At 44.2% G+C, this 16,637-nt stretch overlaps 1 protein-coding gene across 1 annotated transcript in view; it reads left to right on the forward strand.

Moving 5' to 3' along the window:
- The first annotated feature begins 1,057 nt into the window (after positions 1-1,057).
- The window catches only part of MAP1B (microtubule associated protein 1B), a 96,520-nt gene continuing 80,940 nt past the window's right edge, over positions 1,058-16,637 (forward strand). Inside the window, exons 1-2 of the mRNA XM_036279013.1 lie at positions 1,058-1,471; positions 10,192-10,293. Of these exons, the coding sequence (XP_036134906.1) occupies positions 1,288-1,471; positions 10,192-10,293 (286 nt within the window). The 5' untranslated portion in view covers positions 1,058-1,287. The remainder of the gene's footprint in view (positions 1,472-10,191; positions 10,294-16,637) is intronic.

The following is a 16,637-nucleotide window of genomic DNA, read 5'->3' on the forward strand; positions in this document are numbered from 1 at the left end:
ATTGACTGCTCTAATTTCCATCCATCCCTCTTTCCTAAGCTTCTGATCTCCTAGTTATGATGGTACCATGTTTGCACATTTTGTTCCTTCCTTACCTCCACCATCCCTTTCCTGGGACAGAAGCTATATTCAGTATGTTTGTGAGAAACGGTTGTAGATGTGCTGCCTTTAAACAACATTTTTATGAGTTCTTCTAAACATAGACAAAGGCAATAAAAATTCCCAATGCTTCATATATTTTAAAAGATATTGTCACATTTGCTTGTGTGTTCCCTAAGGAACTGAAAAGTACATTATACTTATTGTAATCCTGCTGGGTAGAGATAGCATCTTCTCTTTATTCTTTATTATGCCTGATACTATCTGTTCAGCACATTATTAAGAAAAGAAATCTGTATGTAGGCTAATGCATCTGTATTCCTCTCATTTCCTAAGAATACCACAAACCCAGTACTTGATCATCATTGTGCCTTGCAGAGTAGGGTCCCAAGCCAGAACAATAGGTTTAGTTTTTGCATTTTTTAGATGTATTCTTTAAGTGAAGTTGGTTAATGTTGGTAAGTACTGTATGTCGTCCTAATCCAGAAGGCCAAAGAAAAGACCGGTTCTGTCTTCCTGGGCAGGGTACCCTGAACATCATGCGGGCTATACCATAGCTCCTGACAACCTGGCTTCATCACAGGACACGAGGCAGAGGTCTGACTTGTGCACCTCGGACAAGATAAATATCCCCATTCTACAAATGGAAACCCATCCCGTTTTCCTGCACAGGGTGGGGGTTTGGGGTGGTCAGTGGGTGTGTGAGGGATGTAGGATGGAATGTTTTCACAACTGCATCCAGGGCCCTTAGGTTTCCCCAACCCTTTGACTCTCGGCCCTGCCCTGACCATTGTCCGCACACCTCGTCCCTCCAGCTTCCGGGCCGCGAGTGAGATGATTTGCTGCAGATGACATCAGCCCTGGGCCAACGGCTGGAACAGAGGAGGCAGCCACCGCGTGAGGATGTGCGGGGTGGTCCTTTCCTCCTCGTCTTCCTCCTCCTCCTCCTCTGCTCCTTGCCTCTTCTCCACATAAAAGCAGCGCCGCCCCGCCCGCTCTCACTCCCAACTCCGCTCCGCCGCGCGCTCTACGAAAGGGCGGAGGGGGAGGCGGCGCACGGCGCCAGGAGGAGGGAGGACGCAGGGGGCGGAGCGGAGACAGCACCTTCGGAGATAATCCTTTCTCCTGCGGCAGAGGAGAGAAGCAGCCGGAGCGGGACACCTCGCCGAGGCATAGTGGGCCGGCAGGATGGCGACCGTGGTGGTGGAAGCCGCGGAGCCTGAGCTGTCCGGCAGCATCACCAACCCGGCGGCGTCCACTTCGCCCAGCCTGTCGCATCGCTTCCTCGACAGCAAGTTCTATCTGCTGGTGGTCGTCGGCGAGATAGTGACCGAGGAACACCTGCGACGCGCCATTGGCAACATTGAGCTCGGTAAGAGGCCCTGCGCCCCCCACGGGACGCGCTCGGGGAGACGCACAAACGCGACCCCACCCAGGGCGCAACAGCCACCCTCTTCTTCAGGCGCGCCCCGCACCCACCTATCCCTGTCACCTCCCGCATACGGTAGGGATTGTTCTCTGAGCTAGTTTCAGAGAATAATGCGAATATGATTTGAGACCTAGTGGGAGAGTCTCTCCTAACCTTGAGGGATCTGTCACCAAGGCTGGGTCCGCAGATCCAAGCTAGCCACCGCCTCTCCCTCTAAATGAAATGCAGGTGTCAGAGGAGCAGAGGCCACAATAAAACCGCAGTCACAGGAAGCGCTTATGCAGCCACTCCTTTCAGCCCCTCTCTCACCCCCACAAAATAATGGACATCCTTTTCTACGCCAGACCTGCGGCTAAAGCTCCATGTGCCAGGGCCCGCATGAGAATCATCCTCATCACAGCACCTCAGCCCCTGAGAAATGCCTTTTCTGGCTTAAAACCTTCCGATCTTTTCTTTCCTTGGAAAGACTAGGCTAGTCCTAGAGCCACGCCCGTACCCCCCTCCCCCGCCTCCCCCCGGGACGCAGATGGGGAGCTGCTTGCACTTCGTTCCCCGACGGTGCCCGCCTCGCAACGGCCCCTGGGACCTTGGTTACAGCTTTGAGAAAGGACAATGGGACCCCAAGTTGCGGGGTGGGGCTTCTTCTTTTAAAAGTCTCAACCTCGGGAGTGATGGCTGGGGGTGGGGGGGGTGGGGGGGTAGGGGTCGGCGGGCAGGGCCAGCGCCTCTCCTGGTGCGCGCACTAGGAGCGCGCTCCGCAGAGGCCGAATAGCGGTTCGCCAGGGACCCTAGGCGGGGCCGTGAGGGTCCCACTGGCGCAGCCTCGGGCACGCGGACCAACCCTCCCCTCAGCCCCAGCAGGGCTGCAGCAGTGCTTCCACCTGCCTCTGCACTGCGGCGCCCCCATCGGGCGCAGCCTTCCCGGGCCTCGGGCTCGGGGGTGCTGAGTGTCCCCACCACTCCCTCAGCCCAGCTTTGTTGCGCTCCAAGTCCCCGGTTGGCAGCCCTGGTCTCTGCCTTTCCCTTTACCCCAGCGTCCCAGACCTCCCCTCGCCCCTGACAGAAGTCGCCGGGTCCCCCCTAGCCCCAGCCCGCGATCTTTTTCTCTTGGGGTGGTGCTGGAGCGTTTCTGCCAGGAGACACCGGCGGGTGGGCGTGGTGCAGTCCGCAGTGCGGTCTCTACGGCAGCCCGAGGCGGACAAAGGGCGTTCACGCAGCCCTCGTTCCCCGCCGCCCCCTAAAAAAAAAAAAAAAAAAAAAAAAGACGAAAGAAAAATCTTATTTTAGATGAGAAAATAAACGCTTGTCAGTCATTTGCCCCTGCATTTGGAAACGGCCGCTTGTTCCCAGAACAAAAGGCTGCAGGGTGGGGACCGGAGTTGCAGACCTGGTTCTTTTGTTTAACTTTAAACCGCAGATTTTCGCTTTCAGCTGTGGGGGAAAAGTGAGCAGAATTAAGACTATTTTATGCGCGGGGAGGGGGGATCCAGAATAAAAGATTCCAGTAGTGATATGCTTTATTAAAGCATCTCAATAAGCCTTATTTTCAAACTATAGGCTTTTAATCTGATCTGTTGTAATTTTCTCTTGGAAAATTTCACGTGTACTGATTTTGGGTGTGGCTCTTTATGAATCAGTGACTGGCTTTTTAAAAAATGTGGGTGTTTTGTGTGTGTGTGTGTGTGCACCATTGCCAGGGAATAATAATACATTAGGAGGTGCTTTTCTGCCTATAAAATTTTCATAACCACCCAATGTGGTTCCAGGAGAGGAGCCACCGTCAGTCCCATGTTAGAGATGGGGGCCCAGAGAGGCAGCAGTGATAAGGGGACCAGCTCAAGGTCACACCACTCTAAGTGATACAAGTGCTACCCCTGCAGAAGCACTGGTTTTCTGGTCCTGGTGTTACGTTATTGCAGGGCAGGCTAATATCAGAGGGAGATCAAACACAGCAATTTTCAGAGCTTGCCTTTGTATAGTCATCCACTTGTGGGCTGTGCCCATGCAGGGAGGTGGTTCAGAAATCACTTTCCCACCATAATTATCTTCCTGCTTTGTTACTCTGCTGATCATCCTTTCAGTATCCCATTCCTCAGGGGGTTCATTCAAGCTGCTTCCGTTTGAGGATAAAATAGACACATTCAAGGACTACTGTGAGGTGCTCTCTGTCCTTACTCTTTTTTACACTAGTAGCTCTTAGTGATAAAGTTCAGATTTGTCTTCCTGACTTTTTTTTTTAATTTTTAAAAATTTTAATGAAGTAGTATATAAAGAGGAAAAGGCAAGAATTATAGATGAGGAACTCAGTGAATTTTCACAAAAATTTCACAGGAAACACCTGTGTTTTTCAGCCCAAGAACCTGACATTACTGGAATCCCAGAAGACCCCTCATATTCCCTTTCCAATCACTATGCCTTCCTGAGTTTGCATTTCCTAATTTGGTCAGGTTTTTGCATGAAAATCCGAAATGGCTGTATTGATCCCATTAAGAATCAACCAAGTGAGTGAGTAGAGCCATTTCCTTACACACAGTAACAGATGCTGCTTTCCTCTAGAGATTGCTCTCCTGAGCCCTAGGGTCTTGGATACAGCTCAAGCTGCAGGGATTTCCAGTGCTAAGTGGTCCCATAGCTTTTCAGACAGTGTGAGATGACTTAGCAACAGGGCAGACCAGCTCTGCTTCCCTGTGCCTGACACATTGCTGTCTTAGCCTTCGGGTCCCAGCTGGGCCTCCTCCAGAGGTCACTCTGATACCAATTCTGTGGCTACTGGTGCCTGTGGGCTGAACTGTGTGAAGCAAGATGGAGATGCTACAGGGGCTTCAACTCTGTATGCTACAGGCTGGGAAAGCAGTTCAGCATCTGTTAGTCTTGCTTTCTATTTGCCCTCCCACCTTGACTGATACTCTGTGGGTTTGGAGACCCTGGTGACTTAGATTTTTGCCATCTGATTATTGAGGAAGCCTAGAAAATCAATCTGTAGGAAGATGGTGGTAATGCATTAAATCAACAGGCTTGAATCATCCCAGTGTGGATGCTTAGTAAATGCTTCTTGAAACCAAGGAAGAGATGGTCACTCATTTTCTCAACTGTGTTCAAGAAGCAAAATGTAGGGTTTGGTCATTTCTTCTCAAATTTGAAACAATAGTCTTTCCTCAGACTCTTCTAGATTTATTTGATTAGTTATGTGGGACTTTATGCCAAACCATTGTCATTCCACCAACTACCGCTTCTTGGAACCCTTTTTGCCCTCTTCCTTATTAGTGCCCAGCATGGACTTAGCCATGCCATTTCAGCAGAGCCCCAACTCCTCCGTTTATTTTAGGACATAGACAACATGCATCCATGCCTTGCAAACTGAATTCTAGAGCCTTGTGAAAGGAGTTTTCATTTTATTTATTAAAAAAATATTTTTTCCTTCATTGATTTTAGAAAGAGAGGAAGTGAGAGGGAGAGATAGAAACATCGATGAGAGAGAACATTGATTGGCTGCCTCCTGCATGCCCCCTACTGGGGATTGGGCCCACAACCTGGGCATGTGCCCTGACTGGGAATGGAACTGGCGACCTCTTGGTGTGTGGGTTGACGTTCAACCACTGAGCCACACCTGCCAGACCATTGTTTCATTTTATTGCTTTAAAGGAATACTAAGCGTCAATTTAATACTTTTAATTACTATTAAAGAGTGTAACCTTCCTCTGGTATCAGCAGAGTCAGCAAGATTTGTTCATAAAAAAATAGATGTGTGTAAATTAGATGTAAATTTAGCTGAATACATTGTAACTTTGTGATGTCACTTTATTGAATATTTTCAGTCTATGATGGCTAAGAGAATTAAGAACCCAGGAAAGTTTGGGGTTTAATTTTCACTTTATTTCAACAGGAAAAATAAATCAACACATGGTGGTGGTTAAAAGAAATGTTAAGTTTTAAATTTATTATATTCATCTTTATACTTTTCAAAGTCAAAAGGCAGATGGCTTTCTGCTTACACTGCTTAATTGGTCTTATCTAAGGGTTCTATGATCCTTGCTGAAATACAAGCCAGTACCCAGATTTAAGGTCATTATTAATCTTTTCTAAAAGCTTACTTTTAAAATAAGTTCTAACTTCTAGACTAATAAATTATTATATATCATTTCTTTTGTTTGTTTTTAATGTGAAATGCTCTACAAGACCTAAATTATTTATCGTCAATGTTTTGAAATGTTGAGCTCTGTATATAAGATATTGTCAGCATTATACATAAAATATATATTATGAACATCAAGTTGTAGGCTGAAAAAAAGGAAGAAGGATCCTTGCCAGTGTTGTCCAGTGGTTAGAGCATCAGTCCATGCACTAAAGGCTCACAGGTTCTATTCCCAGACAAGGGCAGGTACCTGGGCAGCAGGTTAGATCCCTTGGGGTGGGAAGCAACCAGTCAGTGTGTCTCTCTCACACTGATGTTGCTCTATCTCTCTCTCTCCCTCTGTCCCTCTCTCCCTGCCCCCCACCCCCCATCTCTCCCTTCCACTTTCTCTAAAAACCAATGGAAAAGATGTCCTCCAGTAAGGATTAACAAAACAAAACAAAAAAAAGGGGAAAGGGAAATCAAAGGTTAGGTCAAGGAAAAATATAGGAAAACTTTTCTCTGAGAAATAAAAACCTTAAATTCAGCACTTCCTTTGTTTTAATTCTGTGTCTTTATTAGTTTATGATACTAATCTGACTTGATCACTTTTTAGCATAGTTTCACAAACAGAAGCTTAGAGTTATTAGATTAATCTTTTAGGTACTTGCAAGAAACGATGGAAAAGCCAGTTTCTCAGAGGAAGCAACTGAAGCCCATAGAGGACAATTGACCTGTTAAAGGCCCAGATAACCGTCAGAGAGAGCCCATGTGCCATTTCAACATGGAATGCATAGCCATTATGTTCTGCTTTCTTTAATCCACTGTCTCTTTTAGGAATATAGATTTTAACCTTTAAATGGAAGGTGCTTTTTAAAAATTGTTGGTTTCATGAGATAATCCTGCAAAATGCTTGCATGATTGGTAATCTTGGGCAGATCTAACCTGTACAAAGTTAGGGAACCTGGCTCCTCACTGTTCACCTTGACTTCTCTTGTGATGACCTTCCCCCCCCCACACACACATACTCATACATACAACCTTTTCTCCTTGAAAACTTCATGTGCACTAATACCCGCTGGGGTCAGAGAGCTGAGGTGGGAAGACCCTTTGTTACCCCCTGATCTCTGTGCCTGGAGAAGTGCCCGCCAGAGCAGTGGCCCTCCTTCTGGATTAGGTGGGAGAGTTCTCAGCATGCCTGGCCATGGGCCGACTTTCCAGGGCTGAATGATGCCCTCTGGGCCCAGAAGTCCAAAAAAAAAAATGGAGGTTTATCTCCTCCAGCTAGCTGGTGGAGTTGCTCTGTTTTGCCCCCACCTGGGTAAGCCAGTAAGGGGCACAGCCTTCATAGAGTCTGGAGAAGCAAAGCCTCAGAGAAGAGCTTGACCTGTTGTTTGGGGGTGGGGGAGGGGTCACGGAAGAGTCAGAGAAAGGGCCAGGGATGTATCCTGGCTTCTCTACAACCTGTCAGAGACCAGGGTGAGCTGCTTCTGAAAGCCTGTTCAGAGTGACCCGTTTCCTGAAAGCCAACACCCCACTGCCCCCTCCAGCCATGAATTCAGAGGGGAGACTGTGGGAAGGGCCAAAGAAGATATATATGAGCTTTGGAGGACCCACTAATGGCTTCCTCTTAGACACAAAGGGGAGATACATAATCCTGCTAAATGCAGTATGAACCTTCACTGAGAAATACTATTTCTCTTTACTAATATTATCTAGCAGAAGGTACAAGATAATTTCAGAGTATTTTTAAAATTGGCATAGAAAGTGGCCTGGTTCCCAGATATCCTTTCTAATTAAAATAGTCAGTCAGTCCATTATAACCTTTATTTTTTAAGCGGTAGTAGTGATTATGCATTGTTAAGAAATAGTTTGGCTAGAAATTACTCCTTTGAAAGAGAAGCTTAATTTTTTTGTTTCATTGGGAGCATAAAAATGAGAACTATTTTTATTGGCTGTTCACTAGTGTAATTTAAAATTACTAAATGATTTTTCTACTATTTCATACTTTTCCCATTGTTAAATTACAAATCAAGCAACCAGGAGTTTATGAAATATAAAGCAAACATTTAATTGCACATGTCATGACAAGTTAATTGAGGCCAAGGGAAAAATGGCCAACAACAATGTAAGAGCAAGTCTTCACATAACCTTAGATGAAGTCATTCAAATGGTGTAGCGCCTCGGACATTACACAGAACAAAGGCAGAAGAATTGTATGAATTTAATTTAAATACATATGTCTCATTATTAACTTATTGACCCAACTTGACAAGCCAGAAGACAAAGTGGAGCTCAGACCTGAGCACAGCAAATCCAATCAACAATTACTAATTAAGCAGCTCAGACAGGAGCTCCAGGATTTTTCACACTAGATGAGTATATAGTATATGTATAGGTGGAGGTAAAATATTCTAATGAATTCAGGCCTCTCAACCTGTCAAGCTTTCTGTGAAACAAAAAGAACCCATTTATCATTTCTGCACTAAAAAGATCCACAAAATCTCAACATGCCTTTCTTGTTAAAATTTAAATACTCCATTAGCACAAATGCAAACTGAGACTGTTAATGTTTCCAGGGAGACCCATAAAATTATCCCTTATAATTTAGCCTCTCTTTATGAATGTTAACTCTTTCACACCTGAATGCTTCCCCTGGATGTATGAGAAATTTCTACCTCCATTTAATGGACATACATCTATTGGAATATATTCTTTGTAGCTGAAAGGTGTTTGGCCCTGGCTAGTATGGCTCAGTTTGTTGAGCATCGTCCTGTGCACCAAAATGTCACCGGTTCAGGGTGCATACGGAAGGCAACTGATTGGTGCTTCTCTCTCATATTGATGTTTCTCTCTCCCTTTTACTTCCTCTCTCTCTCTTTCAAATCAATAAAAAAACATTTAAAAAAGAACAAAAAAGTTGTTTGGTGTATAATCTGGAGGTATTTTTGATGTGTAGACAGCTGAGTTTCCAGAATCTTTGGTAATGTGTCTTTCTTTCTTTCTTTCTTTCTTTCTTTCTTTCTTTCTTTCTTTCTTTCTTTCTTTCTTTCTTTCTTTCTTTCTTTCTTTCTTTCTTTCTTTCTTTCCTCCTTCCTTCCTTCCTTCCTTCCTTCCTTCCTTCCTTCCTTCCTTCCTTCCTTCCCTCCTTCCCTCCTTCCCTCCTTCCCTCCTTCCCTCCTTCCCTCCTTCCTATCATCTATCTAATCTACCTTGATTATTTGCAAGATAGGAAGAATGAACAAGAGATAAACGGTAGTACATGCAGATACTCATTTAGGATTTACAAGTGTGTTTAAATAACACAGTGCTGTATGTACTCCCAACTCTGTGTGCATGACTAATGACCAGCAGAAATGATGGTTCACCAGCTGTGTTATAACGAGTTTCAAGCCCCTGCCTTTAGTAGGTATGCGGTAAATGACTGTTCTAGAGATTTTTTTCCTGGCAATTAAATATGCTCCACGCAAAGGTACAATTATGAATACTACATACTGGCCCTACCATGAGCCACCTATTTGGGAAAATATAAAAAATACGTAAAAAACACACACTCCTGAATTTTGTGGTTCTCTAGTTGTCCCTGGCTTGCACCCTCGATCTCCCTTCTCTGATGTCCTGTGGGTTCTCTGCCCCTCATTGTTGGGAGGGCAGAGTGGGGAGGAAGGAGACCAGGGAGGGAGGGTGTCCGCAGTCCTTGCCCTTTGTCCTCTCAGCCCAGCTCCCGGCCTAGAGCATGGAGGCCTGCAGTTCTGTGGGAATAGACAGTTCATGGCCCCAACTCTGTGGAAAGTTTATAAGATATAAAAAGTTGCCACATTTCTTTGCTTCTGGGAAAGAAAATTCAACACAGTCAACAACTGTGAATGCAAGAGCTGCTTGCCAAGTGAGGCAGGTAAAATAAACGCCCGGGAGGACAGACAGGCCAAGTCTTGAAGATTGAGGTCCAGCCTTTTTCTCAAAGCTTGCACACATTTTGGATTGATATCCGGGGTTGGCAAACCATGGCAAAAAATGGAATGGTTACAGGCAAGACACTGTATGTGCGCACGAAATGCATAGGCATGCAGGCTGCAGAAACAGCGCCGGAAGAGCGAAGGCCTGGACTTGCATGCCGGCCCCCCCATGGCTGGTTTCCCACCCTCATTCTGCATCTTCTGGCCACTTGCAGATGGACCATGGGAAAGCCAGATTGTCTGGTGGCCTCCTAACTGCTTCAGAACTCACTCCTTCTGTCCTTTCTACTCCCTCCCTGGAGTAAAGCCTGTCATTTTCCTAATAACTGTTTTCTTTTACTCTCCCAGAAAAACTGCAGTTACGCTTTATGGGGACAGAAGTTCAGTCCACATTGCTAGTTGCTTCTCCCTTGTGGCCTGGGAGAGGCCTCCCCGGCCCTCCCATCCTGTGGGCATCACTGCTCATCACCAGGCTCTTCAGAAAAGGAGTTTCCACGTCCTCCTTGAAAGCCTAAGAAATGTCACAGTGATGCTCTCCAAACCATTCTGAAATGACTAACTGGAAGTCTGTCAACTGTCTGTCTTTCCCTCCTTAGGAATCCGATCATGGGACACAAACCTGATTGAATGCAACTTAGACCAAGAACTGAAACTTTTTGTATCTCGACACTCTGCAAGATTCTCTCCTGAGGTCCCAGGTGAGGCTGGGGTTCAGTATTAGTTAACTTCGAATTTGAAAGGATGGGGGATTAGGCCATTGACTAGAAAGTTCTGCCTGGGGCATCAAAAAGACTTTCTCTTATTGCTGAAGGATTCTTTGTATTTGTTACTATCTACTAGGTTAGCCAGAGCCATATTTTAAGAAAGTCAATTTAAGTTGTCACTGTGTGGATTATACAGCTGTCCCCCCAAAATATATATAGGGTATCTGTAGAGTCTATTACATTTTGAAAATGAAATGTGTTTTAATAAGCGCTGGCTTTGTAATGATTCAAAGTTATATATACATTTTTTGGGGGGAACACACTATGTATTTTGTGGATTCTTAGAGGTTTTTTAAAATTCTGGGGTAATTTTTTTTTTTTCTATCTCGCTGTACTCTGACCTTAAGGGATTACAAATTATTTAAATGTTAATGAATCCCACAACCCCCTCCCTTCCAAGGAAAAGGAAGCATCTGCATTTCAAAATATGTATGTCATCTTTGCAGTATCACCCACTTTTCTTAGTGTGGGTAAAAATATCTGAAGTTCCAACTGCTGTTAAAATAGCCTTTCTTTCAGAGACGAAAAAGAATACTACAGAAAAATTAAAGGTAAGGACACAAAAATTTGTTATATGCGAAGATGCTCCCACTAACCAGCCTGGGAATGTACCCTTGTCACCAGAAAGGGACAAGGACTGAGGGGGTCTGCCCCAGCACAGTCTGGAATGTGCGGGTTCGTAAGATCATAGCAACAAGTGTAAGCCTATGTGGAGCTGCCTTGGCCCTTTAGAAAGAAAGTCATAGAGGCAGAAGAAGCGAGCCAGCTGGGCTGTGTGGACTCAGGAAAACAAATTACAGAGGCCAAAGGAGGGCCCTTGGAGACAGGTTCAGGGGGTTAGTTCAGGATGAGCTGCTGCAGCCTGCTGCTCCCCTGATTGCAAGTCTCCTGGGAGCTTTCTGAGCTTAGAAAGAAAGCAAGGATACATGCCTGATGAAATCAGTGGGGAAAGACTTGAGTAAATGCCCAAGGGAGAGCGCACACTGGGTCCTTTGCCTTAAGAATTATTATCTGTTTTCTAAAGGTGTGATTTTTAGGGGAAGATCTCTATAGGTTAGTCATCAGCTTTCCAGGTGGGTCCTCTGATATGCTGATGGCAGTTTTACCTTCAAAGAACAGTCCTGGAAAGGGACTGGGACTGAGGTGGGTCTGCCCCCTGTAAGGTCTGGAATGTGTAAACCATTTGCTCCTAAGTGTCCTTGGTTAGGGAAGATGCGATCTTGTGATTTATCAGCTGGCTCTAAATTGCTTGGCTCTAAATTGCTGGGCTGTCTGCTAAACTGTCTATCTCAGTTTCCTCATTCCACTTGCCAAGAAATTTTCCTAGCTTCTGACTACCCTGCCTCACCCTGACCTCTAGGACTAGGAGTATAGTTAGACTCACTTATCTTGTCTTCTTCTTGAGAACAGTGACCCCTATTTTTCCCAGTTGGTCACATTTAAGATTATGAGCAGAATTGCTGGCCCATAAAGACTTCAAACCTGGGACTTTTTCTCCAAATCTCTGCTGTTGATCCATCGTAGATGCTATATTGCATTTTATTTCTGGAATACCACTTACATTTTATGTAAAATAGAGTAAAGAATACTCTTTTCTGTCTACATGACTTTGTTGCATGATTGCTAATTTTATTGGCATTGATATGTAATCAGGAATGGGGCTCAGCCTTTTTTGACTGACCACAGCATATTCAGTTAGCCTTGTCCATACTAACATTTGAAACCACTTATAGAATGTCAGTACCCTTCATGAATCACACTTGGCTGCAGCAATATGCCCATGAGACGGTCCCAGTTCTTTTCTTCGAGTCTGATGTTAGAATAAAATCCCATATATTCTGGTTAGCAAATGAACTGTGGCCCTCAAGCATGGAATCAAATAAGTGTGCTAAGAAGAACATAGCAAGAACTGGCACCTTAAAAGTTAAACCTGCTGCAAAGCCACATGCAGAATCAACTCTTTGTATTGATTATCGGACAACACATGATTTGCTGAAGTAAAGGTACGGTATGTGGTTGTTGCTCTCGTCATCACTGTATCGTATTTTTATGTCTTACACATTGCTATAACTTTTAAAATTGTCTCGCAAAAAAGATAATAAGAGAAGAACCCTTTTCCAACAAGTATGTTTCAAAATGTAAATCCAAGCTTTTATCCTTTCTCTGTAAGTTGTTCTGGCTTTCTTATTATAACTGTTTGTAAGACTACTTTTCTTGTTTTGTTTTGAGGGGAGTTAAACAAAGCCTGTGATCCCCATTGTGTTCATTCATATTTGGATTGACTTTATAGAGTGACAGCTGTGTATTGCAGAATGCAAGGCTGCAAGAATTGCTAAAGAGTTAACCATTTTTGGACCAAAGACCTAGCATTACCCTAGTGGATGAGGAAGGTGAAGTCCCGCAGCCCCCCACCCCGCCACTTTAGCATAATGTACTATTCTTCCTCCTTTTCCCGCCCTTACCCACTCTAAGGGCTGATTACCAACCTGGCTGTATCAGTGCTGCGCTAGGTGCCGTGTCTAGAGATGGCTTATAAAAGACTGGCGATTGCCTCAGATGCAGCCAACAGCTTGCGCAGGCAGCACAACCAGATCTGTCCCTTTGTCCTAGTTTTTAAACATGGTTTTGAGGTTCAGTTTGCCTATCTCATCACCAGGATTGCAGGTGTCATTCAAGACCACCCTGAACAGTTCAGTCATCTTGAACAAATATCCTTTAAGCAGGAACCTGGACTGTGATGCTTTCACTGCAGAAGATAGGGGTCATATGGTATGAATGGTGAGGTTGTAGGTCCCCCAGTTCTCCAGAATGTGAACCCTGGGATCACGACGCCCTGACCAACTCTGGTGTACTATGATTCTCGGAATGGCCAGTCATCGAGGGCCCTCGTACTCTCTGAAACCTGTTGCAGCATTGCTTTCCCCAAAGATCCTTCAACGAGCATCTGCTGTGTGCCCAGAGCAGGTCTCTGCTGATGTGCCCCGATGGAAAACCATCCCTGGCCTCATCTAAGCTGGGCCCAAGCGAGGCAAGTCATCTTGAGAGAAAACACTAGGTATTCTTTCACGAGTACTCCTCGGGCTTTCACGCAAATGCACGTTGAACAATTCAGTCTTTTCAAACAGAGCAACAGTCTTACATTTCCTTATATTTATGAATTCAAATACTGTCCTAAAAAAATTTTTTTAATCCTCATTTGAGCATATTTTTTCCATTGATTTTTAGAGAGTAGAAGTGAGGGAAGGGGGGAGAGAGAGAGAGAGAGAGAGAAGAGAGACATCAGTGTGAGGGTCACACATCAGTTGGTTGCTGCATGCATTCTGACCAGGGCCAGGGACCAAACCCACAACCCAGGTACATGCCCTTGCCCAGGAATTGAACCTGGGACCCTTTGGTGGACGGGCTGACACCCTAACCACTGAGCCACACCAGCCAGGGCTAAAATTTTTGCATATTATAGCATGTTTTTGTATCTTAATCATGTTGGATGAAAATCATTTTTGTAAGTCTTCCCACAAGAGTAGAGTTATGCTTACCATGCTTCATTCTCCATTCCATTTGCTTCTTTCCCTAATTTAACTTTTATTGTTATCTATACATAACAGTAGAGGAGGATGTCTCCAAGGGTTAAAGGAAGTGGTCCATGATTACCCGTGTCAGACAGACATGTTTTCAAAACAACAAACAAATACAAACCAGTCCAAGGACAAGGGATACCAGAAGAAAAACTCATTTTAATTTTCTTTTTTCATCATTGTGTCACTTCTGCCTATTAAAATAATTTAAAAAAATTGAGAACCCAAATCCTCACCAGCAACATAGCATAATGATGAAGAGTAAAAGTCTTGCTCCCAGCGCTGACAGTTACTTGCCATGGGATCTTGGACAAGTCACTTAACTATTTTATGCCTCAGTTTATGAAACAGGGATGATCACTTCTATCTTAGAATTTTCATGAAGATCAAATGAATTAATGCATGTAAAGATTTTGAAAACAGTGTTTGTCACACAGTAAAATAATAAACATAAGCTAGTGTTAAATTGTCTTCCTACTGAAAATCTATTTGACTTGTATATTTGGTGATGATTGTTATCTATGGGAAATACTGAATTTCTACATTGGCTAACTTTCTTTTTGTAATGATATTAAAATGTGTGTTAAAGATGTTTCTCAGAGAAACAACTGCCTTCAGCATTGTCAGAAGAAACAGAGCTTCTGATTATGTAAAGGGGGCAGCAACATTCCATGACTGAATTTAAGACGGTCCTTTGGGTGTGACAGCAAAAAGGAGGCAATGCATTGAGGTGCTGGCTTAGCAGAACCATAGGGCAGTATTGAAGGTCATTTGCAAAATGGTCCTGTTGGTACCCATGGGAGGATGCTGATGTAGGTGAGGGTGCTAGTCTGCTTTCTCACTGTGATAATCTATTGATGAGTAGGGGAGGAAAATATTTTTATACACCTCTCTAGGTTTTGTTCGCTGGTCTATTAATTAAATTGATGTAAAACAGATTAACGGGAGAAAAACAAATTTAACTTTACAAAGACAATAAGACCCAAGGAAGGGCAAGTTGGGCAGTTTAGGGTTTTATGCCACCCTGAACTAAGCAAAGCAATAAAGGCCTGGAGCTTCAAAGGGAGGAGGGTGATTTATAGGACAATAAGAAGAGCAGATGTTTGGTAGGTCATTCATGTAAAAGTTATCTTTGTTAATAGCTCTTTCTGTGAGCCAGGCCCCCTAATTAAATTCTTCTAGGTAGTTAAGGGAAAAGTAAAAGTATTTCTTGAGTTTTCTGGGTCTTGCCTTCAGCTCAAGAAAATCCACAGACCAAAGTGGCATATTTTGGGGTCACATACCCTGTTGCCTTCAGGGGGAAACTTCTTCCACTCCATTCTACCACACTGTTACTTCTTCTACTCCCTCCAATCAGCAAGTGACTATAGACGTTGCCAGTTTTAAGAAACTGAGATTTCTTGTGGTTTATGTTCTTAGGCAACTGAATAAATAGTAAGACCTTGGCATGTTTACTTTTGTCATAAGTTGTATAACTCCTAGATCACATTCATACAAACCTTGTAATGTGTATATGGGTGGTTCTGTTTAAGAACCCAGAACCTTTCTCTAGAAGATAAACAAACCACAGCTGAGCGTGCTCAGATTTGTGCTGCTAAAAATATCTGGCTTGGAGATTGGTTTTTGATGGAGAATTCAAATCAAGACCCCTAAATTGAAGTAATGCGGATCCTCTACTCCCTTTGACATTAACGAGGCAAGGTTTTATAGTATTTCCCAGTAGAACGATAAGAAAATGCTGAAACGCCTTTAGCAAAGGTCTAAGAATATTTTCAGTCGTCTCCTTTCTCTGTCTAGACTTGTATGTTTAGTCTGTTGTTGTACAGAATTATAGCCTAATTGTATGTGCCTAGAATGCATCAACTGCTCTATGACAGGGAGTAATGAATGTGTTTTCAGCCCAGCTCCCAACCTTTAAACAATAAAGCACACAAATACATGTTCAGTTGTATTCAAGAGGCTGACTTAACCCTCAAGGAACCTGCACTTTCAGAGGGAACTTGATCCCCAAGTTTTCTCTCTCCGGTGCGCACAGAGGGGCACTTGCCCACATGCCAACACCGCTCGGCTCACCTTGTCTCATTGCAGCGTCATCTAAGGTTATGGAAGGGATCCTAGTATTAGAAGAAAATGACAAATAGCCTTATTTTTGTTGAAGTAACCAGACCTCTGTTTAACATCCATTGAGGTCAATGCCGCCTGCCTGGGAAGGAGACTCCCTTTTTAATGCAAATCACTCGCCTTTCTTCCGCCCGGCCTCTGCCCCCAGCCTCCCCTGCGGGGGTTGCAGTCGGTGGGGTAATCAGCCCGCCTCCGGCCCTCTGCTCCCATTCACTGGAGCCGGCAACTGCCTGGTCGCCCCTGCCCGAATCCCTTCGGGAGGATGAAAGGGCCCCATTTTACAAAGGGAAGGACCAGAATTTTGTAGTGTACGCTACACAAGGTGTAATTCCTGTGAGGTTTACATTTTGCGCAACTTTGAAACATGGGGATACTTTGTGTCCATAGAGCCTCACACACTAATGTGTTTATTTTTCTGACGCAGGTTTGGCCACCAAAAAGTAATAACATGGTGTTTCATTGCCACTCATGTGTCTTCATTCCTTGGGATTGTTGATGGCTCATTCAGACCACCCTAAAAATACCTACTCATCTCACTTTTTTTTTTTTTTTTCAGTAAAAAGGATGTTTTACTCTATAAAC

This window comes from Molossus molossus, unplaced genomic scaffold, assembly GCF_014108415.1.
Source record: "Molossus molossus isolate mMolMol1 unplaced genomic scaffold, mMolMol1.p scaffold_m16_p_3, whole genome shotgun sequence".
In the NCBI taxonomy this organism is placed as follows: Eukaryota; Metazoa; Chordata; class Mammalia; order Chiroptera; family Molossidae; genus Molossus; species Molossus molossus.